This window comes from Oncorhynchus nerka, linkage group LG20, assembly GCF_034236695.1.
Source record: "Oncorhynchus nerka isolate Pitt River linkage group LG20, Oner_Uvic_2.0, whole genome shotgun sequence".
NCBI classification, from domain to species: domain Eukaryota; kingdom Metazoa; phylum Chordata; class Actinopteri; order Salmoniformes; family Salmonidae; genus Oncorhynchus; species Oncorhynchus nerka.
The window spans coordinates 42,793,562-42,821,302 of record NC_088415.1 but is presented as its reverse complement, the minus strand read 5'-3'; the positions used below and the strand labels follow the sequence as shown (position 1 = coordinate 42,821,302).

At 42.5% G+C, this 27,741-nt stretch overlaps 1 protein-coding gene across 1 annotated transcript; it reads left to right on the top strand.

The window, feature by feature from the left end:
* The first annotated feature begins 365 nt into the window (after positions 1-365).
* On the top strand, positions 366-19,486 carry LOC115102683 (histone lysine demethylase PHF8-like). The gene is given in 22 exon segments (XM_029622880.2): positions 366-672; positions 1,468-1,829; positions 2,616-2,701; positions 3,086-3,206; positions 3,625-3,785; positions 4,244-4,385; positions 4,510-4,696; positions 5,012-5,174; positions 6,967-7,054; positions 7,276-7,382; positions 7,498-7,589; positions 7,785-7,874; positions 8,329-8,604; positions 8,825-8,907; positions 9,013-9,188; positions 9,625-9,832; positions 10,206-10,549; positions 10,945-11,040; positions 11,224-11,333; positions 12,499-12,535; positions 12,538-12,846; positions 16,527-19,486. Coding segments are annotated over 21 exon segments (3,063 nt in total). The 5' UTR covers positions 366-672; positions 1,468-1,731; the 3' UTR covers positions 16,616-19,486.
* Positions 19,487-27,741: the final 8,255 nt, after the last annotated feature.

Sequence of the window (27,741 nt, the reverse complement as noted above, 5' to 3'; positions counted from 1 at the left end):
CACCCCTACTTTTTTTAAAGGTATCTGTGACCAACATATGCATATCTGTATTCCCAGTCATGTGAAATCCATAGATTTGGGCTTAATGAATTCCTTTCAATTGACTGATTTCCTTATATGAACTGTTAACTCTAAAATCTTTGAAATTGTTGCATGTTGCACTCATATTTTTGTTCAGTATAATTACAGGCCCAGGTTGTTATTGCAGTTATTACAGTGCAATAGCTGGTTATTACACTAATTACTCAACTGTAATGTAAATATTGTTTCATTTTGTGTGTAGGCCTACATTTGAAGTATTGATGTGCCGCCGCTATTGTAGTTCTTCACTAGCGCAACTTTATTGTTCCTTCAATTACAGACAGTTTATGCGAGTGCTTTGAAATGGCGTTGCTCCATCACAAATGTCTGTATTTCTGAGTTGTTTATAGTAACAGTGCTCATGTAGTGGTCTTTTAATCTTTTCAAACCCTGCAATATACATTTTGTGACTTAACCGACACACCCGGGTACCATTTGTGGGGGGAAAAGACAATGCAGTAAGGGCTGTTTTTGAATACTTTGCGCTGCATAATAAGGCCTCATCGATCCTCAGCCTTTCGTAAGGATTTTAACCGATTTCGAATGCTTGGCCGGTGGCCCCTCTGCAGCGATCGGACAGTTTAAATCCCGGTAAGAAATTATTTCGGACCAATTTTCTTAACGTACAACTTACTTATGAGTAAATCAATACTATTTTCACGACAAACTAATATAAAATGCAATATATTTAGCTAAATATAGACTTATCCGCTGTTTAGCTAACGTTACCAGCTAACTTAAGTTGCTAAGCTTAGCCAATGGTAGCTAGCATGTTGCGCTAACAACTAAGTTACTGTAGCGAATAAACAGCTGGCTATGTGTGGTCTTGAATTGCAACTAACGAAAAGATAGCGTTGAACTAATACACATTATTACCAGCTTGCTATGAATCGGTAACGTTCAATTACCTGCGCTTTTCGTTTGTTAGCTAGTTACGTTAGCATAGTCTAGGTACTTGCGAAAAGCCATTGTTAGCCAGGCTGCAGTGTTTACAAATCTGGCTACTATAGTTAGCTAGCTAAGCTGCTAACTGGCTAATGTTACTTTCCCTCCCCTAGTACTAGCTAATTGGCCAGTTATTTGTCTGAATTCCAATTCATATGCGAGAGCTGTCAGACATTTTGCAAGGCCTACCCCTCCCCATAAATGTATTAGCCAGTTTAGAAGTGTTATTATTAGCTAGCTAACTTTTGTATCGCCAAATCGTGGGCTAGCTTACTATTCAGACCCATTGCTAGCGAGCCAAGTATAGCAACTTACAGTGAGAACCTTCGGTCAGTAAAACGACTTAGAGGAGCTTATCTTTCTTATCCTCAAATGAACACCCACATCCCTGCAGACTTTTTGACAGATATGTTTGTGCTCTCTTCTTTCCCATTTCAACAGGTGCCTAATCATGGCGAATACAATGCATCATGTGTGACAGAAAGCAGTGGGCTAGGCACCTATTCCAAGTGAAGTGACACACCACAGTTAACCTGTTACTGGCACTGCCCTGTGCTGCTTCAGTACAAACGCCATTTGAACTATACATATATTTTTTCAGAGCTCAATGCAACCGTAAACTAATTCTAATTGCAAACTAGTGTCGTGCTGCCATATTCACAGAGTAGATTTAAGCCTAACTGTCAGTCAGTTTACACTCCCAGTATGGCGTCTGTTCCAGTGTACTGCCTGTGTCGCCTGCCCTACGATGTCACACGCTTTATGATCGAGTGTGACATATGTCAAGACTGGTTCCATGGAAGGTAAGTTATATTTCAGTTTCATTGAGCATTACTACACTGAACAAAAATATAAACACAGCATGTTAAGTGTTGGTCCAATGTTTCATGAGATGCAGTAAAATATCCCAGAAATGTACCATATGCACAAAAGGCTTGTTTCTCAAAAATGTTGTGCACAAATTTGTTTACATCTCTGTTAGTGAGCATTTCTCCTTCAAGATAGTCCATCCACCTAACAGGTGTGGTATATCATTTTAAACAGCATGATCATTACACAGGTGAACCTAGTGCTGGGGACAATAAAAGGCCACTCTAAAATGTGCAGTTTTGTCACACAACGCTACAGATGTCTCAAATTATGAGGGAGCGTGCAATTGGCATGCAGACTGCAAGAATGTCCACCAGAGCTTTTGCCCGAGAATTGAATGTTTTAGAGAATTTGGCAGTATGTCCAACCGGCCTCACAACCGCAGAACACGTGTATGGCGTTGTGTGGGCAAGCAGTTTGCTGATGTCAACGTTGTGAACAGAGAGCCCCATGGTGGGGTTATGGTATGGGCAGACATAAGCTACAGACACAATTGCATTTTATCGATGGCAATTTGATGCATATCAGTATTCCCAGTCATGTGAAATCCATAGATTAGGGCCTAATAAATGTATTTCAATTGCCTGATTTCCTCATATGAACTGTAACTCAGTAAAATCAATGTCATTGGTGCATGTTGTGTTTATATTTTTGTTCATTATAATTGCTGACTGTATACAGTAGGCTATGAATACATTTTTGTTTGTTTGTTTGTCTAGTTGTGTTGGAGTGGAGGAAGACAAAGCAGCAGAGATTGACCTGTACCACTGTCCCAACTGTCAGGTCACCCATGGGCCCTCTGTCAGTAAGTCCCTCTGTCTCTTTGAATTTGCTTCCCAGGCTGTATTTTTACATTTCACCCATATTTCAAACCTGTTTGAATCTGTAGCATCAGGTGTGCTAGTTCTGAATACATTCTGAATGGCTAGGGGTACTCTAGGACAGGATTAGGGAACCCGGCTCTATAGAATTACACATGCCAATACACATAACAATTCTTCACTTCTGTCAGTTTCGTTACCTGGTCTGCCTTTAGTAATACAACTAGTAGTAATGTAGGCCTAGTAGTAATAGTACACTAGTAGTGTGGTTGTAATAGCACAAGTATTAGTAGTGTGGTTGTAATAGCACAAGTAGTAGTAGCGTGGTTGTAATGCAAGTCTGTTGTTATCCCCTGTATGTTCCGCAGTGAGGAAGCGGCGTGGAGGTACCAAGCAGGCTGATGCTGGTGGAAGAGACACTTCTGGTCGACCGGTAAAGACAGGCAGCCCGCAGTTTGTCAGGGAGCTACGAAGCCGCACCTTCCCAAGGTAAACCTCCCATATTACATTATGTCTATACGTGTTCATTCTCTTCCACACTGTCTTTTATCTAGCATGAACATTCACCTAAAATGACCGCCTCGCAGAGAAAGAACCCAACCCGACACTTATAATGTAAATTATTTCATGCGTAACGTTTTGCTTGCGTCCATACAGTATAGCGTCTCAAAACTATCTGAGTGATCGACAATATGGCTTTTGAATCTGCATTTTTTAAATGTCAGATAATGTAACATTTCGAGTGGTACTTTAATTATTTTCTCTAACTTTACAGTTCTGACGTGGTTCTCATAGAAGTTGAATTTTGCATCATAATACCATATCTGCCATATTGAGTGTACGGTGAAATTGCAGCAGTCTGGGACGCTTTTCCCATTCGTTATTCTATTTCTCTGTGTATGTGCAGTGCTGATGAGGTATTGTTAAAGCCGTCGGGTGCCCAGCTGACAGTGGAGTTCCTGGAGGAGCGCTCATTCAGTGTTCCTGTCATGGTCCTCAGGAGGGACGGCCTGGGCATGAACCTGCCCCCGGGGAACTTCGGAGTCAACGACGTAGAGCACTACATCGGTAAACCTCTCCGTCTTTAGCGGCAATTTTGGTTTCACGTGCAGTTATTTTAATATTTGCTTGTTTTCCCCACATCATTAACTAGAACACTGATTTATATGTTGTCTTCTATGGTACATTTACCTACCTTAGTTGAATGCACTGACTCTAAGTAAGTCTCCTTGGATAAGGGCATCTGCTCAATTCAATGATTAAAATGTCAATGTAAACCTGCAACTCTACATACAGTACAAGGCTCTGTCATACCTGCTCTTTAACTAGTCACGTCTCAACTTGACATTCCATTACCATAAGAGATGTAACCTAGTGTAGGTTACCAGAGGAAACTACGGTCTTATCTCACACAACAAGACCTCTGTGAAGTTGAGATGTTGTATATGATCACGGTGCAGGAATAAAGCACTCTGTGTGGGGAGCGGCAAGACGTGTTTTGTTTGTTGATTGCGTGTTGTCTATAGGTCCGGACAGGGAGATTGATGTGATTGACGTGTCTCGCCAAGCTGACCTGAAGATGCGCCTAGGGGACTTTGTGGAGTACTACAACAGCCCCAACAGAGACCGAGTCCTCAACGTCATCAGCCTAGAGTTCTCTGAGACCAGGTACACCACACTGCTTGTTCTTGTGTCAATGCACTCATTGGTTGGTATTGCTCTCTAGGGGTCTTCCTTGTCATCGGTACGTAATTTGGTTGAACAAAAGTCAAATGTCAATTTTCTGTCACAGGCTGTCAAATTTGGTGGAGACTCCGAAGATAGTGAGGAAGCTGTCGTGGGTGGAGAACCTGTGGCCTGAGGAGTCCGTGTTTGAGCGGCCCAACGTCCAGAAATACTGCCTCATGGGGGTCAAGGACAGCTACACAGACTTCCACATCGACTTCGGAGGCACCTCTGTCTGGTACCATGTACTACGGGTAAGAAGAGGGCAGTTATTGGGACATTTTATGGGCCAGATTGTATAAAGGGACTGTTGGAACTAGGCATTCTTCCTGCTGTGCTGACATGCATAATTGGAGCGTTATATACTAGGAGACTTAAGAGCGATATAACATTTGAATGTGTGATGTCCATGCCTGACTTTACCTTGTTCATCATTGTAATGCTGTGTCTGCCTGACGGATGAAAATTCTCTCCTTTTAACTCTTCCACTTTCACGTTGATGTGGAAACGGAAAGGTTGATTAATGAGCGCTGTCACTGTTAGATAAATGTCTACGTGTTGTCTCTCAGGGTGAGAAGATATTCTACCTGATCTCCCCCACGCCAGCAAACCTTGCCTTGTTTGAGCGCTGGAGCTCCTCATCCAATCAGAACGAGATGTTCTTCGGGGACCAGGTGGACATGTGCTACAAGTGCTCTGTCAAACAGGGGAACACGCTCTTCATCCCAACAGGTATTCACCCTCTTCATTTACCCAGCTATTCAACAAAGTGTGGTCAGATGTTATGGTTGGTCTTCTGAAACAGGGACTAGTGCTGTGACAGGCCTGTTATTGCTTCTGGTGATGGGTTTTATATACAGTGCATTCCTGGTGGAGCTTGTCAGAACTCCGTATATTATGTGCCAGTTCATATACACTACCAGTCAAAAGTTTGGACACACCTACTCATTTAAGAGTTTCTTAATTTTTACTATTTTTTTACATTGTAGAATAATAGTGAAGGCATCAAAACTATGAAATATCACATATGGAATCATGTAGTAACAAAAATACTTTTAAACAAATAAAAATATATTTTATATTTGAGATTCTTCAAAGTAGCCACCCTTTGTCTTAATGACAGCTTTGCACACTCTTGTCATTCTCTCAACCAGCTAAATGAGGTACTCACTCACCTGTTGATTGTGCCTTTAAGTTGACTGTGACTTTAAACAGCGTGGAAAATTCCAGAAAATGATATCATGGCTTTAGAAGCTTCTGGTAGGCTAATTGACATCATTTGAGTCAATTGGAGGTGTACCTGTGGATTTCAAGGCCTACCTTTAAACTCAGTACCTCTTTGCTTGACATAAAAAAAATTGTAGACCTCTAGAAGTCTGGTTCATCCTTGGGAGCAATTTCCAAACTCCTGAAGGTACCACGTTCATCTGTACAAACAATAGTACGCAAGTATAAACACCATGGGGCCACGCAGCCGTCATACCGCTCAGGAAGGAGATGCGTTCTGTCTCCTAGAGATGAATGTACTTTGGTGCGAAAAGTGCAAATCAATCTCAGAACAACAGTAAAGGACCTTGTGAAGATGCTGGAGGAAACGGGTACAAAGGTATCTATATCCACAGTAAAACGACCTGAAAGGCCGCTCATCAAGGAAGAAGCCACTGCTCCAAAACCGCCATAAAATGTCAGACTACGGTTTGCAACTGCACATGGGAACAAAGATTGTACTTTTTGGAGAAATGTCCTCTGGTCTGATGAAACAAAAATATAACTGTTTGGCCATAATGACCATCGTTATGTTTGGAGGAAAAAAGGGGGAAGCCGAAGAACACCATCCCAACCGTGAAGCATGGGGGTGGCAGAATCATGTTGTGGGGGTGCTTTGCTGCAGGAAGGACTGGTGCACTTCGCAAAATAGATGGCATCATGAGGAAAGGAAAAGTATGTGGATATGTTGAAGCAACATCTCAAGACATCAGTCAGGAAGTTAAAGCTTGGTTGCAAATGGGTCTTCCAAATGGACAATGACCCCAAGCATCCTTCCAAAGTTGTGGCAAAATGGCTTAAGGACAACAAAGTCAAATTTTTGGAGTGGCCATCACAAAGCCCTGACCTCAATCCTATAGAAAATTTGTGGGCAGAACTGAAAAAGCGTGTGCAAGCAAGGAGGCCTACAAACCTGAAACAGGTTTCAGGTAGCTTGTGGAAGGCTCCCGAAACGTTTGACCCAAGTTAAACAATTTAAAGGCAATGCTACCAAATACTAATTAAGTGTATGTAAACTTCTGACCGACTGGGAATGTGATGAAAGAAATAAAAACATAAATAAATCATTCTCTCTAGTATTATTCTGACATTTCACATTCTTAAAATAAAGTGGTGATTCTAACTGACCTAAGACGGGGAATTTTTACTAGGATTAAATGTCAGGAATTGTGAAAAACTGAGTTTAAAACTATTTGGCTAAGGTGTATGGGGGTTTTCAATGTACTTGTGTGTCTCTCTCTCTCTCTCTCTCTCTCAGGATGGATCCATGCTGTACTGACTCCTGTGGACTGTGTGGCTTTCGGAGGGAATTTCCTACACAGTCTCAACATTGACATGCAGCTCCGGTAAGTCCCTTCACTCCTGCCTCCTACTAAAACGTGAGTCGCATCACTTGCGGTACTCAGTTTATCTGAACTGATCATAGCAACATTTCTCTACCATTCATAACTACAATGTCATTTTGAAAATGGCTCACTCAATACATTTCCATTACCATTGTACTATACATTCAAATGACCAAATGTTTATAACCATTCATTCTGTGTTCTTCTTCTTTCCCCATCAGAGCGTATGAAATAGAGAAGAGGTTGAGTACAGCCGACCTGTTCAGTTTCCCAAACTTTGAGACTGTGTGCTGGTATGTTGGCAAGCACCTGCTTGACACATTCAGAGGTGAGGTGCTTCATCATAAACATGCTTTTCCCCCCTCTGCTCTCTAATGAACTGCATTTCTTTGGGCAATGTATGTCAAGAACCTTGATAACTTCTATGTTGATCTATGTTGCAGGTCTGAGAGAGAACCGCAGACACCCTGCTACCTACCTGGTCCACGGAGCCAAGGCCCTCAACAACGCTTTCCGCACCTGGACACGCAAAGAGGTAGCTCTTTACTGTAGGCCCCCTTATGTATGCATTCATCAAGCCTTTATAGCAGCCACTGAAGACTTTATAACATCTGTCATAGTCCGTCGCTAACATTATGCGCAATGGCACAAGATATCAGGAAGCTAGTTGTAGTGGGCGCTATAGTTCTTTGTGTCTTATGGTGACGTTATGTTTTTGTCCTCCCACCAGTCGCTGACTGACCACGAGGTGGAGATTCCAGAGACCATTAAGACCCAGCAACTGGTCAAGGACCTGGCCAAGGAGATACGACTGGTGGAGGTAAGCTGGCCTGGGGAGGTGGAGACACTGACAAATATTTTCTTACTTTTTTTTATTGATTATATTTATTTAACTAGGCAAGTCAGTTAAGAACAAATTCTTATTTACAATGACGGCCAAACCCTAACGACGCTGGGCCAATTGTTGGCCGCCCTATGGAACTCCCAATCACGGCCGGGTGTGATTCAGCCTGGATTCAAACCAGGGACTGTAGTGACGCCTCTTGCACTGAGATGCAGTGCCTTAGACTGCTGCACCACTCGGGAGCCCAAAAAAGTACACTGAGGCAAACTGAGCCAAGCTACTAGACTGGCCTTGTTGTTCATCTACCATCATATCTGAGCCTGTACAGTTCAGGTCACCACTATAGTGAGTCCCTATCAGGCATATGAGTGTGTATGAATTAATTTCAGTCTGGCTTACTGAGAGTACTCTGTCCTCTCTGCCACTCCAGGACATCTTCCAGCAAGGCCGCCCTGCGGCTCCTTTCACCTCTACACAGGGCTTCCCCTCGCCCCTCCCCAAAGCCTCCCCTCTAGCCATCTCCCAGAGCCCTGGCCGCCCCCCGGGGAAGAAGAGAGGCCCCAAACCCAAGGATGTGTCCCCCAGTCCCAAAAAGAAGGGCCAAAAGGGCTTAATGAAAGAGGCAGGAGAGCTGGATCTCCTGGAGATCCACACCAAACACACACTGAAGAAATGCCAATCTGGTAACAAGAAAAACAAGAACAAGGTACGTCTGTTCAATTGGTGATTGATGTGCCTTGTCCTTGTCGAATACATTTAATAAATGAAATGCACATTTAAATAGTCCTTTTACCTAAAAAAGAAAATCCCTCTGGGACAAATAAAGTGGAAAGTTCTAGTTTTATTCAGCTCTGAACCTGAGTACAGTGTTTGTTTGCATGGATTTGTGATGCTAATGGGTGCTTGTGATTTCTCTCCATCTCCAGTTTGAGCTACCCTTGGAGGAGTTCCAGGGGAAAATGAGCAAGAGCAAACTGAAGCTGGTGCTGACCAACGGCAAAATACAGGGGTAAGACTGGGATGTCAGGCGACCTCTATCTCTTATCACGTTCTGTTTGCATTTGACATTGTGTCTTCGACACGTTCATAGAAGTTTCTTTCTTTCTGACCACAGCAAGAAGGGTGGTCGTTCGGGCGGCAGTAACAGTGCCGGCCGTGCCCCTCACTTCCAGCACCATGCTATGGGAGGGTCTGCACTGTCAGACTTTGAGTCAGAGGACGAGCTACAGATTGACGAGACACCTCCTCCACGACGCAAGGCTGGGGGATCCAGCAAGAAGAAACTTAGTGGTAAGTTTACATGATATAGTACAAATGGAAATATACTTTGAGAGCACTTCTTTCGTGATAGCATTACTAATCAATAAAAAACGTTTTCTGATCTTGTTGGGGCATTCGGTTCAGCCGTCCGAGCCTTGAGGCTACATTGATATGAAGGCAATAAAAAACACTTTTTAGGTGTCCTCTGGGATAGAGTGGCGTAATCTACCAGTCAGTTTTATCATTGGTGTCTGGGGCAGGTTTGGTCCGTTGGTGGAGCAAGGAACAAACTATAAACCTGATGGAAAATGCCTGGACCGTTTTCCATCAGAGCACATGTTGTAACGACCTTTTGCTAAGGAAAACGTACAAATGTAGCATTTATATTAGTTCCTCCCCATTTCACACAGTTTCAAATGGTATTCTTCCATTTTGTGCCTACTGAACAAGATCCTGTTTCCGTCAGGTCTTCCTAGGAAGCTGCCGAGGGCCAAGCCATGCTCTGACCCCCATCGCATCAGAGAACCAGGAGAGGTGGACTTTGACATTGAGGAGGACTACACCACAGATGAGGAGGAGACCATGACTGTCCATGGCGTGAAGGGTGGAGCAGGAGGAATCCTGGACCTGCTGAAAGCCAGCAAACAGGTGGCAGGGCTGGACTCTGCACTCAGGTAGGGCCTGACTGACACTTCTGGACATTTCAGAAACCTTAATCATATTGTTTTATTCTCAATACCAGCCCTCTGCAACTTGTATTCAGATATTCTGAGCAGTCAGACTACCACGTATTGTCTTATCTATTTGAACTCAAGTCAATCATTCGAAAAATGTATTTGCATTCTGCCTTAGCATCAGATTGTCAATGGAAAAATGTATCCAAAATGGGAGCCAATGAAGTTGGGAGAATGAATGTTTCTCTCACTGCCTTCATAAACAGAACAGGTTAACTTGCGTAATATACATTTTTGCAACATATGTCCTCTACATTTTAGTGCTGTTTGTGTGGTGATCATTCATCTCTTGTCCTCCCTCTCCACCCTCCAGTGAGGAAGCCCCAGCCTCTCCCAGCACGCGAGATGCCATCCAGGGCATGCTCTCCATGGCCAACCCTCCATCCTCTTCCTCCTCCTCCTCTTCCTCCTCTTCCTCCCCTCGGTCTGTCTCCGGAGGGCTTTCTGAGGGCCTGGGCATGGTCAAAGAGAAAGGAGGGCGGGCCGTGTGGGTGACAGGAGCCAATAAGAGCAGAGGGGGAGGAGCCTCCAAAGAGAAGACAACTTTCCAACGCCCTGGGAAGCGGCCTGTCAAGCGGCCGGCCCGTCACCTTAGCGACGAGGACAGCCCAGACGAGCAGGAAACTCTGGGCACCTGTTTTAAAGACGCCGAGTATGGTGAGTCAGAGGAAGAATCTCAATTGAGATTCTCCCATAGGCTGTGTGCGTCCCAAATGGCACCCTATTCCCTGTATAGTGCACTACTTCTGACCAGGTGAGTCATGGGAGGAAGGAGCAGAAGAACATACCCATGGCCTGGCTACTGCTCAGAGACTACTCCCCTTGCCCTGGCTGCATTAGTTTTGGAATGGTCTCAAATTTGCACCCTCCGCCAAACTGGTTACCCAGGCGAGCTAAAACAAATGCACGAACATTGGGTTTAGCTCACCTGGGAACTAAATCATCGAATCAAGGCACTATGATGGATACTAAACTAAATGATCCAATGATGTCACTATCATTATCCTGCCTGACTGCTCAACCCTCCTGACCAACCCCTGTGTGTGTTTCAGTCTATCCCTCCTTAGAGTCTGATGAGGAGGACCACGCCAACAAGGCCAAGATGAAGAGGAAGAAAAACTGGGACGACACTCCTTGGAGCCCCAAAGGTACTCACTACTCAACCCATTTTCAAGTGTTAGACAGTGGACATGTTTCATGACCAAACCGACAGCGAAGGACATTTGTTGATACTTAGTTGAACATGTAATAACCATCTGTAGGCGGACTCTCCAAATAAAGTGTTACATATCATTGATTAATTCCGCAAACATATTTTCTTATTCCCTCAGCCCGGGTAACCCCCACCCTGCCAAAACAGGAGCGCCCAGTGAGGGAGGGGGCCAGAGTGGCGTCTGTAGAGACTGGCCTTGCTGCAGCTGCTGCCAAACTGGCACAACAGGTGAGATGAGAGGAGGGGAAATACTTTTGGTCATGTAGTGTATGTGGACACCTGCTCTTCCAACATCTCATTCCAAAACGATGGGCATTAATATGGAGTTGGTCCCTCCCTTTGCTGCTATAACAGCCTCCACTCTTCTGGGAAGGCTTTCCACTAGATGTTGGAACTTTGCTGCGGGGACTTGCTTCCGTTCAGCCACGAGCATTAGTGAGGTCGGCACTGATGTTGGGAGATGAGGCCTGGCTCGTAGTCGGCGTTCCAATTCATCCCAAAAGTGTTCGATGGGGTTGAGGTTAGGGCTCTGTGCAGGCCAGTTAAGTTCTTCCACACCGATCTCGACATCGAGAACATTGGAACTGTAGTGAGTTTGGAACTCACTGTTTGGAACTGTAGTGAGTGCTGTAGTGAGCGTTGCAACCGAGGACAGACCACCACTTCGCGGCCGAGCAGTTCTTGCTCCTAGACATGTCCACTTCACAATAACAGCACTTACAGTTGACCGGGGGCAGCTCTAGCAGGGCAGAAATTTGACAAACTGACTTGTTGGAAAGATGGCATCCTATAACAGTGCCACATTTAAAGTCACTGAGATCTTCAGTAAGGTCATTCTACTGTCAATGTTTGTCTATGGAGATTGCATGGTGGTGTGCTCGATTTTATACACCTATCAGCAACGGGTGTGGATTAAATAGCCAAATCCACAAATTTGAAGCGGTGTCCACATACTTTTGTATATTGTGCATGTTAGGGGACAGTTTGGGACGTTCATGTTCTGAAAGAGGTAGGGCAGGTAGCGGTAGTGCCCTTTACTAAATCTTACACCCATTCAAATACATTTTGAAGGCTCCTGAGTGGCGCAGCGGTCTAAGGCGCTACATCTCAGTGCTAGAGGCGTCACTAATAACCCTGGTTCGATTCCAGGCTGTATCACAACCGGCCATGATTGGGAGTCCCCATAGGGCAACGCACAATTGGCCCAGTGTAGGCCGTCATTGTAAATAAGAATTAGTTCTTAACTGACTTGCCTAGTTAAATAAAAAATAAATAAAAGATGAGACAATCACCAAAAGACAAATGAGAGCCAAATGTTGAGATGCTCTGAGGAGCTAGGGAATATGATTGAATGTCAAATGCTGTCTAATATTTCTATTGTTTATTCATCCAGGAGATCCAGAAACCCACCAAGAGGAAGTACACCAAAAGCCCCGCCCCGTTGCCCCACCACAGCCACCTCCTCGGGCCGAGCCGTCCCCTCCCTCCCCCCCTCTAGCCCCGGAGCCTCCCACCCCTGACTTAAGCCCTGAGCAGAGGGTGGAGTGCTACTCTGCCAGCCTACTGGACCATGAGTACACGGCAGGCCCTGGGGGCCCCAGAGGGAGTGCGGCTATGGCTCCTGGGGTGTTCCTCACCTCCAGACGACCCTCCCTCTCCCCCCAGAACAGCAGCACTTACTCCCCCTCTACAGCCTCCCCCGCTGGGCTAGCTAGCCCCGGCAGCACTGGAGCTGGTGGAGGTAAGTACTTAAGTGCTTGGGGTAATTGTCTTGCTGGAAGATCCACTTTTGACCAAGTTGCTGCCTTCTGGCAGAGGCAACAAGGTTTTGGGCAAAATGTCCTGGTACTGGGTAAAGTTTGACCTTATTTTCTGTATAAGCATCCTTCTTTCAACGCCAAACCAACCACTGGTGTGCGTGGCCAAAGAGCTCAATACATTTCAGCCTAAAACCTGGTTGCCTCTGCCAGGAGGCTGAAACTTGGCCACAAAATCAACATTTTGCAATGGCCATCTGTCTCTGGACTTGAAACCAATTGAAAACGTGTGGTTTGAATTGAAGAGGGAAGTCCATAAGCACCAACAAAGGATATCAAGGATCTGGAAATATGCCATAAAGATGAATGGTCTAGGATCCCTCCCAATTGGGGAGGCAGGTAGCCTAGTGGTTAGAGCATTGGACTAGTAACCGAAAGGTTGCAAAATCGAATCCCTGAGCTGGAAAGGTAAAAATCTGTCGTTCTGCACCTGAACAAGGCAGTTAACCTACTGTTCCTCGGCCATCATTGAAAATAAGATATTTTTCTTAACTGACTTGCCGAGTTAAATAAAATATGTTCTCCAATCTCATAAAATATTTTAGAAAAAGGCTCAGTACCGTTGTCCTCGCAAAGGGGATGGTGCTGAAGTATTGGAAATAGAGGTGGCAATCATTTGAATCTTTTTAAGAGAACATATTACTTGTTAAAATCTCTTTCTCTGAGCAAGTATATAAGTATAATAATATACACTGAACAGAAAAACAACATGTAAAGACATTTTTCATCCACACAAAAATATAATTTCCCTCATTTTGTGCAGACATTTGTTTACATCCATGTTAGATTATCTTGGCAAAGGAGAAATGTTCACTATCTACTAGACAGGTGTGGCATATCAAGAAGGACGATCATTACACAGGTGCACCTTGTGCTGTGGACAATAACGGCCAGTCTAAAATGTGCAGTTTTGTCACACAACACAATGCCACAGATGTCTCAAGTTTTGGGAGTGTGTGCAAATGGCATGCTGACTGCAGGAATGTCCACTAGAGCTGTTTCCAGATAATTTCATGTTCATTTCTCTACCATAAGCCGCCTCCAACGTCATTTTTGAGAATTTGGCAGTACGTCCAACCAGTCTCATAGCCGCAGACCACATGTAACCACGCTAGCCCAGGACCTCCACATCTGGCTTCTTCATGTGCGGGATCGTCTGAGGCCAGCCACCTGGACAGCTGATGAAACTGCGGGTTTGCAGAACCAAATAATTTCTGCAGAAACTGTCTCAGGGAAGCTCGGCTGCGTGCTCGTCGTCCTCACCAGGGTCTTGACCTGACTGCAGTGCGGCGTTGTAACCGACTTTAGTGGGCAAATGCTCACCTTCGATGGCCACTGACACGCTGGAGAAGTGTGCTCTTCACAGATTAATCCCGATTTCAACTGTATAGACAGCGTGTATGGCATCGTGTGGGCGAGTGGTTTGCTAATGCCAACATTATGAACAGAGGGCACTGTCAATGATTAGTAGAACAGAGATACCGTGACGAGATCCTGAGGCCCATTGTCATGCCATTCATCCACCGCCATCACCTCATGTTTCAGCATGATAATGCACAGTCCCATTTTGCAAGGATCTGAACACAATTCCTGGAAGCTGAAAATGTCCCAGTTATTCCATGCCCTGCATACTCACCATACATGTCACCCATTGAGCACGTTTGGGATGCTCTGGATCGACGTGTACGACAGCGTGTTCCAATTCCCGCCAATATCCAGCAACTTCGCACAGCGATTTGAAGAACAGTGGGACAACATTCCACAGGCCACAATCAAAAGCCTGATCAACTCTATGCGAAGGAGATGTCGCGCTGCATGAGGCAAATGGTCACACCAGATACTGACTGGTTTTCTGATCCACGCCCCTACTTTAAAAAAAGATCTCTGTGACCAACAGATGCATATCTGTATTCCCAGTCATGTGAAATCCATAGATGAATTTATTACAATTGCCAGATTTCCTTATATGAACTGTAAATGAGTAAAATCTTTGAAATTGTTGATTGTTGCGTTTATTTTTGTTCAGTGTAATCTTCCCTTTTTTTCATACACAATATAGTTCAGACATCATGAAAATAAATTAACCATTTTTTGAGGGGTCTAATGCACAGCTGACTGAATGACATTGCAGCAGCAGCACACAGAAATAGAACAGGCTTGCGACATCTAACCCTGGCAATTAGACTGGTTAACTAATTCGTACACTCACAATGGCTGCCTGGTATTGTCATTCAAATGATGTTTAACTGATGTTGCAATGGAATATATTTTTTGTAATGTCATGTGAATCAGCAAATTACAGCATATATTTTAGTACATATTTTACTTATGGGTACACTCTTAGTAGATGTGGTAAAGAGGTCAATCAAACTCGGCCAAAACAATGAAATTGCCATGGAAACGCATGGGGGAAAGTGCCTTGGGGTAAGGATCCCAACCCTCCTCATTGCCCCCCAGCAAAGTCACTCTACTTTTAGGCTATTGTTTGTGTATTTCACATTATTTTGAAATATAATGCTTGTATGGATGTCAACCCCAACACATGTTCATGTCATTGTTACGATCAACTACATTACAATTAAACATTATTTTGACCACCATCAACCATTTCTGTATGCTAGCTATGCTAACCATCTTATACAAACGTTAGTTAGCATTTAGTAGTCACTTCTACATGTTATATAGCAAATATATCCAAATTGGACTGAAGTAAGCACATTGTGGGCCTGTTACAGTACATAAAACATGAAGGTTTTGGCGAATATCCACTATGTTAGATCAGATTTGTTGAATGTTCTCCAATCTGGTAAATGGAACTTCTGCGTTCCAATGACTCCTTTACCACATCTATGGCTGCCAGTCCACCCATTATGCCATCATAGAATGACGCCCATTCTATTAATTATATTTCTATGGCGGCACATGCAGTCAGTTGCGGAGGAGAAAATGTGCGCCCCCCGCCCAAACAGTTATTACGGTGACTGCGGTCATTTGGTTGACCAATTCAAAATTCCATGATCGTCACTGCCCTATTTTTTTTGCTCATCTTAATAAAGACTAAAGGGTGCCAATCATTTAGGTCAAGGCTGTAGAAACACACGGGTAACTTCACAGCACATAGACATGAGTTCAGGGGTTAAAGTTCTTTCTCCGTCACTGTGGCGGATTTCTTTCATATGGATTCATTTTTTTCATTATTTTAATAATACATGTTTTTATCCAATTGAAAAGGACTGTAATTGGTAAAACGTGCAGTTTACATGTACAAATGATCCTCTTTCTCTAAAAGCATGATGGTCATTCCTTTTTTTCTTCTTTTTTTTAACATGAAAGTATAAGTTAACTTTCCCACAGAAAATCAATCTGAGATCGACTTAAGTTTCAGTCATGGGATTTTTTGTTGTTGCTGTAACCCCTGTGAGTTGTGTTCATTAGGGCACACAACAGAAAACAATTCAGAGCGGAATATGAAAATGACCTGTCCAGATAATGCCTCCCTGTTTGTCTGTTTTCCTCCATTTGGTGTCTAATGAACAGGATTCCCAAATGTGACAAACTGTTTTCTTACCCATTGCTTTATTCCTTCTTTCTACCTCCATCTCAGGGAAACGTCCAAAGAAAGGACTTGCAACAGCAAAACAGAGACTAGGAAAGATTCTGAAAATACACCGCAATGGGAAGCTTCTCCTGTGAGAGGTGCTTTGGGAGATATGGATGGATGGAGGACAGATGGATGTAAATTAAAGAGGACCTGAAAGACATGACTGCTTTAAGAGAAACTGTTTATATTTTTTAATCTATAATTCCATTTTTTTTCATCTGGTATCTTCACCGGCACCTGTCATTCACTCATGTTCTCACTCTATACCAGTTTCCAGTCCTTAATAATTCAGAATGGATTGAATCTATATAGCTGTTTTGTAGCGCTGAAATAGTCAGCATTCTACTTTGGTACTCTGCTTTCAACATTTGGTATTATTTATACTTTGATATGAAAAAATATATATACACACACACTACCGTTCAAAAGTTTGGAGTCACTTAGAAATGTCCCTGTTTTTGAAAGAAAATCATATTTTTTTGACCATTAAAATAACAACAAATTAATCAGAAATACAGTGTAGACATTGTTAATGTTGTAAAGGACTATTGTTGCTGGAAATGGCTGATTTAAAAAAATATATATCTACATAGGCATACAAAGGCCCATTATCAGCAACCATCACTGCTGTGTTCTAATGGCACATTGTGTTAGCTAATGCAAGTTTAAAGGCATAATTGATCATTAGACAACCCTTTTGCAATTATGTTAGCACAGATAAAAAATGTTCTGATTAAAGATGCAATACAACTGGCCTTCTTCAGACTAGTTGAGATCAGTAGTTTGAGAAACGGATGCCTCAAGTCCTCCACTGGCAGCTTCTTTAAAAAGTACCCGCAAAACACTGGTCTCAATGTTAACAGTGAAGAGGCGACTCCAGGATGCTGGTCTTCTAGGCAGAGTTGCAAAGAAAAAGCCATATCTCAGACTGGCCAATAAAAAGATTAAGATGGGCAAAAGAACAGACACTGGACAGAGGAACTCTGCCTAGAAGGCCAGCATCCCGGAGTTTCCTCTTGAGACTAGTGTTGGCGTTGAGACTAATGTTTTGCGGGTACTATACTGAAGCTGCCAGTTGAGGACTTGTGAGGCGTCTGTTTCTCAAACTAGACACTCTGATGTACTTGTCCTCTTGCTCAGTTGTACACCGGGGCCTGCCACTCTTTCTATTCTGGTTAGAGCCAGTTTATGCTGTTCTTTGAAGGGAGTAGTACATAGTGTTGTTAGGGATCTTCAGTTTCTTAGCAATTTCACGCATGGAATAGCCTTCATTTCTCAGAACAAGAATAGACTGACGAGTTTCAGAAGAAAGTTATTTTTTCCTGGCCATTTTGAGCCTGTAATTGAACCCACAAATGCTGATACTCCAGATACTCAACTAGTCTAAAGGCTAGTTTTCTTGCTTCTTTAATCAGAACAACAGTTTTCAGCTGTGCTAACATAATTGCAAAAGGGTTTTCTAATGATCAATTAGCCTTTTAAAATGGTAAACTTGGAATAGCTGATAATGGGCCTCTGTACGCCTATGTAGATATTCCATTAAAAATCAGCCGTTTCCAGCTACAACAGTCATTTACAACATTAACAATGACATTAACACTGTATTTCTGATCAATTTTAAGTTATTTTAATGGACAAAAAAAATGCTTTTCTTTCAAAAACAAGGACATTTCTAAGTCACCCCAAACTTTTGAACGGTAGTGTATATATTGAGGAGCATGTAAGCATTTAGTTGGTCATGCATCGCTCAGATCAATTGAACATGTATCGATCAATTAATTGCTATATGATCTATCTAATCATTTAACCCATTAAACTTACATGCAAGAAGCATGTATTCATCAAATTGACAATGAAAAATGTCTGAAATAATTCGTAGTTGATTTATAGTAAAACAATTCTTTGATTTTATTATGAAACCCATGATATGACCCATTCTTCATTTGACATGGGTCTCTCTATGTGGGTGAGTCAAAAGGGGTGAAGGTTTTAAATGGATAAATAAAATATAAGTTTCTTTCTAGACAATTCAGCCAAATTGGATTTTTAGAAATAATTTAATCCGTTTGAGATTAACTCATGTTGTTTTGGATGATTATCTTTTTACATGTATTATGTGCTAGTAGGCTTGCCTCCCATTCACCCATTCACATCTCTGTTCTCACCTCACTTTCGACTCTAGTTTACTTTTTTATTTCTACAAATTTAGGTTATTACTTTTATTCACCACCCAGGTGTTTATTTTTCCCATGTAGATAGCAACCAAACCTTTTAGAAAGGGGATCTCTTCACCAGAATTTATGTAGATATTTTCAAAGAAATTATCGGTGTGCTAATGACCCCAAGAAAGAATTAACTTGTGTTTTTGATTGTATTCATTTAACTTAGCCTGGGTACCAGTCTATGTGCCATCATGTCACTCCTTGTCGTAGCATGTCACATACTGGTACCCAAGCTACATTTAACTCACTTCTGGATGAAGTTCTGTGTTTTTAGATGTGTATATTTTGGAATTTATATAGCCACCAAGTCATAACAGTACTGTCATGATATGAAGAATCTGGTTCCTAATCATTTTCAAATCCACCATGGTTTGTATTCAAGTCTTTGGTAGTATAGACTTGAGCCAGCAGTTGTAGGTTGTGTCCCAAATGGAGCCCTATTCTGTAGTGCACTACTTTTGAACAGGACCCAATGCATGCTGGTTAAAAGTAGCATACTATTTTGGAAATGTGGTGCCGTTTGTGACACATTGTAAAATGTGTTTTATTTAAGGAATGTGCTACACATATAGAGACAGTTGTAGTGTTCTGTAAGGATATTGAAGTCGGGAAGCAGAGATTTGATAATGATTCTGATATGTACATCGTTGTAATTTTGTTTTTATATAGTTCAAAGGAGAAGTCTTTTTGTTGTTATTGCTTAACATACCTTGTATAAAATACATGTAATTTGGAAAAATGTTTTATTTGTATGCAGTAATAATCATGTAATTTTTAGTTGGTCATGTATTGTTATAATGGAATAATGAAGTTCCTGATTTATCATTTAGTATTATAATGGAATAATGAAGTTCCTGATGTATCATTTAGTATTAATAATATTTCGTCTTGTGTCAGTGTATATGTTAGACGTGAAAGGCATTGGCCTGGAGGAGATTGCAGGTTTTGGGTTTCTTCTCTCGTTCGATATCAAGGTTGATTCTGTGGATGAGCCGCGCCCTAATTGGAGTCATCCTTGTTGGTCAGGGTGTGTGGCACCTGTTGCCCCATTAATAGTCGTTAGTTTCCCCTGTGCTGGCACAGGTAATATAGAAGACCTGCAGAGCCAATGCTCTGGTTGGCAGGAGAGCTGTTGGAAGTGTTTGACCGACGTTTTGTCAAGTTAAGCCTTTACTCTTGTGTTCTCCGCTTTGGTTAGCGCCGCTTATTTTTAACTCCGTATTATAAGGTGGTGTGGGTTTTTATTTGGCCTTTTCTGGGGGTGAATTTGTGTACTCACGGTGGGTGCCTTTCAGAACCCTGTTTCTTGTTGCTAGTTAACTTTCAATGGACACCCCCCATGAGTGTCTGAACCTCTCCTAAAACCCCACCTGTTTCGCTTTGGTGTTTTTCCGTCTGGCTAATTTAATGGTTTGTGAGCGATGACATGAGTTTGTCTTAGTGGGAACGTAACAAAAGGGGGGGCTCGTCCGGGATCTTGTCCTAGGTTTTTTTGTAGTCGCTTAAATCATTCCAAAACAGTGGGTGGAAAGTTGCATAAACACTCACAGGGTAAAACATATTTTGACTGAATTGGGAACATTTGTGTGGAACCCGGCTTGGGAGATACTGGATAAATGTACAAAGGCGAATCTGCTCATTGCAAAACATTGACATCAAAGTGGCACCTGCCGATTCCGAAGCAGTAGGCAGAATTCATCGATACTGCTTTGATGGAGGAGAAAATCCTCCTGGAGAGGGAACATTGTGAAAATGGTCCTGAAGGCGGTAGAGTACATCCTGTAGATGTGAAACTGAGGTAGAACGAAAGGCAAAATTGGCGCAACAGCAATTAGTTTGAGCTGGACATTCAGTAAAAAAAATGGAATAAGAAGAACCTGCAGCCAGACAAGAACAGGAATGTGAGCATGCCATTCGATTAAAAGAAGTGGAGTTGGCAACACGCCAAAGAGGGATAGATCTTGGAAGTACTCTGAATCAACTCGTGCCATCCTGCACCCTAAACAGAGTTTGAGCTCGTTCGGAAGCTCCGGCTTGTACCGCCTTTCACTGAAAATGAGTAGAATGTATATTTTACTCTGTTTAGGAGGATTGCAAACGTCCTGAAATGGCCGTGAAATTCAGATTATGATACTGTTAAAGCTGCTATCCTTCGAGTTTAAGAGTTGTTCCCAGAGGCATACAGACAACAGTTCCGTAAATTATGAAAGACATAATTACAAATAGCAATCCAGACAAGTCACCTCCTACTACGAGGTTTTGCTTTTTCCCCAGACAAGGATCTGCAGAAAACTGCAGTCACATATCAACCCGTTTGTCATTACTGCCGAGAGAAAGTACATATTCTCTCTCTGTCCTAAATTGAAACAAATATAGGAGAGAAAAATAAGTTTCTTCTTGTGGGAGCACTCCTTCCAGTTATCAGAAAAGTACCCTGGAGTTCTCAGCGTGTGCTATTATACTTGTTATGTCTAAGAATATTGCAGAGAGCAAGTGTAGTGTTGGAGGATAACAAGCAATCCCACCAAGTTCGATCTATGAGAGGTTTGTGTGGTCCTGATTTCGGAGCACCTTTTGCGTTGACCGCTCCTTTGAAAACCCAAAATGTGTGAGTTTGTAGGACCGCTGAAAGACGAGGGTTCCAACAGTTGACACTTCGATGTCTAGGAAGCAGCTGGTTGCTGAACAGAGAGAAGATGCTTCCCTCATATTTTTGCATCCAAAGGAGGAGTTTGATGAGGTTTGTGTGGGTTACGTTGAGAGACTGTGTTCTGCTGAGTAAGTGGCGTTCCCCACTTCTGGGCAAGACGATTGTCCCAGTGGATCTCAAAATTCTAGTTACGCTTCGACAAGAGATGGCGTCTTGGGGTTAACAAGACGAATGACCGTATCTTGGTTAATTTCTGGTCTGGAACATGATGTTGTGGTTTACTGTCAGTCCTGTCACGTTTGCCAGGTGATGGGTAAACCGAACAGTGCCAGTTCACCTTTGCACCTCTGGTTTTGACTAACCTTTCAGCAGGTTTATTGATTCTTTGCCCAAAACAACGAGTGGTAACCAATTTTTCGTAACCATGTGTGTTGCGACTTGTTTCCCTGAGGTTATTCCACTGAAGAAAATCCCAAGGAAAGTTACTACGGATATTGCAGGAGTTTCCCCTTGAAATCAGACATGTCCATGGTAAGGACAACTTGTTTTCTGATTTGTCTTTAAAAGGTGCGCAGTCCGTTTTTGTTTTGTGTTCTGGTGCACGTTTTTTATTTTAATTTTATTTTAATGAATGGCCGTTTTGATGATGATTTATGATTGTTGGAGTGTTAACTCTGTGTTTATATTGAAGAAAGTGATGCATTTCAATTGTGAAATTAGAGCTTTTTGTTGGTTGTGAGCAAACTTCTCCAACAATTACATGGAATATACTTGTTGACTAAAGGGGGAAGGTGTTACAGGCTTTTTAGGTTGGTTCTGTATGGGTGTGGCGCACGCTTATTGGAATCATCCTTGTTAGTCAGGATGTGTTGCACCTGTAAATCAGTTGTTAGTTTCATCTGTGCTGGCAGAGCCAACGCTCTAGTTGGCAGGAGAGATGTTAAAATTGCTGGACTGTTTTGTCTTCCTTTTTAAGTTTGTGAATTCAAAGCCTTTTATATTTGGTTAACTCCATATTTTAAAGTGGTGTGGGCTTTTATTTTGGTTTCCCTTTTATGGGGCGAATTCAGTGGGCACTCATGGTGGGTGTCTTTTAGGACCCAGTTTCATGTTGCTAGTCAACTTTCAGTGGACAGCCCATGAGTGTCTTTGAAAACCCCTCTTAAAACCCCACTTGTGTCGCATTAGTGCTTGTGCGTGGCTCATTTGTTAGTTCCTTTTTGTGAGCGATGACGTCATGAGTGTTCTTAGGTGGCATATGTAACAATTTCATGTGTGCTCAGCAGTTGTTCACCAGTACCATAAAGGCTCCATACACACTCAACTTGTACAACTGATGTACAAACGCATTTGATGATACAACTGATAATTTTGTGATACAACTGTTTGTCCTTACACAACCATTGTTTTATTTATTTCACCTTTATTTTGACAAGGATTTAATGCTGAGACCAAGGTCTCTTTTCCAGGTGAGCCCTGTTTAGCACAATACATATCAATATACACATTCTGTAGTAATAAGATCCTCTATCAGCCAGCCTTCTGAAATGCCCTAGGAGGCACCAATTCCTCCAATTTTAAAAGTGCATTGGAGATCATTCTACACTTAAGGTGCAAAAAAAAAAAAACTAAAATCAGATCTACCTAACTCAGTGGAGATCAAAGGGAGACGGGTCTGGTATCTTGTAAGTTAACAATAAAAGTAAGGTACGGCCAGAGTTTATACAGGAGGGCTTAATAAACAAAAAGAGTGCAATGCATCAATCTACAAGACATTTAAGAGTGTCAGCCTACTTTCAGATACAGAATGCAGTGATGTTTACTCAACCCATTGCCCGTATTAAAGTGTAGTGCACTATGATAAACTGCATCCAAAGGCTTCGATGGGTCATTAAACAGGGCAGCACAGTGCTTCCTCCTATCCATAGCCTTTACCACATCATTTAACGCCAAGGTTGCAGAAGAGTGTGGTGTCTCCACATCGCTTCCGTAATCATAATTATTGTGCAGAAAAACATGACACAACTTGTGTCAAATGTGTTCTACATCAGTTGTACAATTTGAGTGTGTACGGGGCCAAATAGTGCAACTATTTATTTTAGTGGGCCAGTACTGTTACATTTTTCTGTTACAGTACTGTTACATTCTTACTAATCTCTCTGTGGTAGACCATTTACACCAGATCTGGGTTCAAATACTATTTGAAATAACTTAGCTGCGCTTGCCTGTTGTCTAAATAGTGCAAACCCTACCCACCAAACTTGGGAGTCCAGGCAGGCTAAAGCAAATGCTCTTCGTATTTGAAAGATTACAAATAGTATTTGAACTCATCTGATTTATTACACCATTACAGTTTCATAACTGAACAGATTGTGAAATGCGCATCATTGTTGACACTATCGCAACACTGGGGTCGTGTTGCCCTGCTCAGACTTTGCATGCGTCAGCCAATGGTTGCGTGCCATGTAATCGACTGTGCCGTCAGGCACCAGATTGCTGTAACATGTGGTTAGCTGATACAACACCTGGATAGGTATTTTATGTATGATCTGGCATGCATCAGTAACGTATGAGCAGGGGTAACAACCTTTATGTTCTCAAGATGGTTCTGACTGCTATTATCATAATGATATAACAAGGAACATTTTGCATTGTATTAAAATCCTTAAGTCTATTGACGCACCTATGCGTCAATCTAAGTAACAATTTTTGTTTAAATTCCAATAAAAATCCAACAGTTTAAGCTAGAGATATGTCAGCCTGCTGCATCTGCGGTGGAAGGTGGCCGAGCTCCAGAGGTGTTTGTCAGACCATGAGACATCCTGAAAACGATTCTTCTCACATAAATGTTAGTAGTGTTACAAACTGATATGACCACTCTATGGAAAGATGAGACTCACGATGGTGTTCTCCGTTTTGCTCTCTGACCCCCACAGGTGTCACGGGACTCGTCTGAAGGCAACCCATACAAACAAAGAAGTATGGAGGTAGTTGTGCCAACAAAAATAAGGGGTTAAATGTGTCCAAAATAAATAAATGATCCATGTTATCACCATCTTAAAACAATTACACATGTTAGCTTAGACCCCACCCCCATCTATTTTGGACATACAGTGTGTTCGGAAAGTATTCAGACCCCTTGACTTTTTCCACTTTTTGTTACATTACAGCCTTATTCTAAAATTGATCATTTTTTCCCCCCCCTCATCAATCTACACACAATACCTGATAATGACAATGCAAAAACTGTTTTTTATAATTTTCTTTCAAATGTATAAACAAAAATAAAAACATTTACATAAATATTCAGACCTTTAACTCGGTACTTTGTTGGAGCACCTTTGGCAGCGATTACAGCCTCGACTCTTCTTGGGGATGACGCTACAAGCTTCACATAGCTGGAGGGCAAACTACCTACCCTCCAGGACACCTACACCACCCGATGTCACAGGAAGGCCATAAAGATCATCAAGGACAACAACCACCCGAGCCACTGCCTGTTCACCCCGCTATCATCCAGAAGGCGAGGTCAGTACAGGTGCATCAAAGCTGGGACCGAGAGACTGGAAAAACAGCTTCTATCTCAAGGCCATCAGACTGTTAAACAGCCACCACTAACATTGAGTGTGGCTGCTGCCAACACACTGACTCAACTCCAGCCACTTTAATAATGGGAATTGATGTAAAATATATCACTAGCCACTTTAAACAATGCCAGAATCTCTAGTGGCACAGCTAGCACTGCGATGCAGTGCCTTAGACCACTGCGCCACTCGGGAGGCCTGAGTGGAGTTTTTGACAAACATTTTTTGCCCATCCTCTGACACCACCTGGTATATCGGTCCTGGATGGCAGGAAGTTTGCCCCAGTGATGTACTGGGCAGTACACGCTACCCTCTGTAGCGCCTTACGGTCAGATTCTGAGCAGTTACCATACCAGGTGGTGATGCAACCGGTCAGGATGCTCTTGATGGTGCAGCTCTTGAACTTTGAGGATCTGGGGACCATATGCCAAATATTTTCAGTCTCCTGAAGGGAAAAATGTGTTATCGTGCCCTCTTCATGACTGTCTTGGTGTTTGGACCATGATAGTTCTTTGATGTGGACAGCTCTCGACTCGATCCACTGCAGCCGCGTCAATGTTAATGGGGCCTGTTCGGCCCTCCTTTTCCAAATCCCAGGGTCCTTAGTTTAGTGATAAGCTTTGTGGGCACTATGGTGTTGAACGCTGAGCTGTAGTCAATGAACAGCATTCTTACGTAGGTGTTAATTTTGTCCGGTTGGGAAAGGGTAGTGTGGATTGCGATTTGAGATTGCGTTGAGTTATCTGTGGATCTGTTGGGGCGGTTTACAAATTGGAGTGTGTCTAGGGCTCAGGCATGATGGTCTTGATGTAAGCCATAACCAGCCTTTCAAGGCACTTCAGGTTACCTACGTGAGTGATACGGGGAGGTAATCATTTAGGCAGGTTACCTAAGGTGGTCTGTTTGAAACATGTAGATATTACAGACTCAGTCAGGGAGAGGATGAAAATGTTAGTGAAGACACTTGCCAGTTGGTCCGTGTATGCTTTGAGTACACTACCCTTGTAATCTGTCTGGCCCCACGGCTTTGTGAATATTAGAGAGATATCACACAGTTGTCTGGAACGGCTGGTGCTCTCATGCATACTTCAGTGTTGCTTGCCTCGAAGGGAGCATAAAAGGCATTTAGCTCGTCTGGTAGGGTTGTGTCACTGGGCAGCTCGCGGCTGGGTTTCCCTTTGTAGTCAGTAATAGTTTGCAAGCCCTGCCACATCAGATGAGTGTTAGAGCCGGTGTAGGATGATGTGTGTGGAGTAAAGGTGGTTTAGAGTTTTTTCCCCCCTCCGATTGCACATCCTGGTAGAAATGAGTTCAAACGGATTTAAGTTTCTCTGCCTTAAAGTCCCTGGCCACTAGGAGCTTTCTTGTTTGCTTATGGCCTTATACAGCATGTTGAATGCGGTCTTAGTGCCAGCATTGGATTGTGGTGGTAAATAGATAGTGTGGTCTACAGCTTATGAGGTATTCTACCTCAGGCGAGCAATACCTTGAGACTTCTTTAATATTAGACATCGCGCACCAGCAGTTATTGACAAATAGACACACAACCCCCGCCCCTTGTCTTACCAGACGTAGCTGCTCTGTTCTGCCAATGCATGGAAAACCCAGACAGCTCTATATTATGTGTCGTCATTCATCAACGACTCGGTGAAACACAAGATATTAGTTTTTAATGTCCCGTTGGTAGGATAGTCTTTATCGTAGATCGTCCAGTTTATTTTCCAATGATTGCACGTTGGCCAATAGTACGGAGGGTAGTGGTGGTTTACCTACCTGCCAAATAATTCTTTCTTCGTGCTAATGATGGGGATTTGGGCCTGGACTCGAAAGCAGTGTGTCCTTCATCAGACTCATTAAAGAAAAATCTTTGTCCAGTTTGAGGTGAGTAATCGCTGTTCAGAAGCTCTTTTCTGTCATAAGAGATGGTAACAGCAACATGTACAAAAATAATTTACAAACAAAATAGCACAGTTGGTTAGGAGCCCATAAAAATGGCAGCCATCCCCTCCGGTGCCATTATCAGTGTTGTCAAAACATCTCAAGGATGATCAATGGAAACAGGATGCATGTGAGCTCAATTTCGACTCTCATGGCAAAGGGTCTGAATACTGAATGCAAATAAGGTATTTGTGTTACTTATTTTCAATACATTGCAAAATGTTCTAAAAACCTGTTTTCGCTTTGCCATTATGAGGTATTGTGTGTAGATTGATTAAATGTTTCTCATCAATGTTAGAATAAGTTTGTAAAGTAACAATGTGGAAAAGGGGAAGGGGTCAGAATTGTTTCCTTTCTTTAACATTTTTCCCAAGGACTTTCAGAGGATAGGCCTGTACCATCTTTCATTCTTTGTCATTAGATGATAATACATGGTTTGATATAACTTTAAGTATATCTCTTACTAGCCATTGCTATTTACTCAATGTTTATATTGCAATGTTTTATAGTGTGGGTCACACAATTTCTCAGGGTTTAATTTTGTATCTATTGTGCTCATTATTATTATTGTGATATTTACATTTACACAAGCAGTAGAAAAATATCACAAAAATCTCAATCACATTTGAAACCTGAGTTAAATAGCATTTGTATTCCATGGACGGAATTGAATGTCAGGTGTTTATTCTTTGCCTTGAATGAATTTTCATGTTAAGCTGAATTAAAGAACAAGCTCAGTCTTGTATGTTTCAATATGATTGTCTGACCCATGTCATAATTATTGAGAAACTGTTTCTAAAGACAGGTCTCAAGCTAGCAACCGG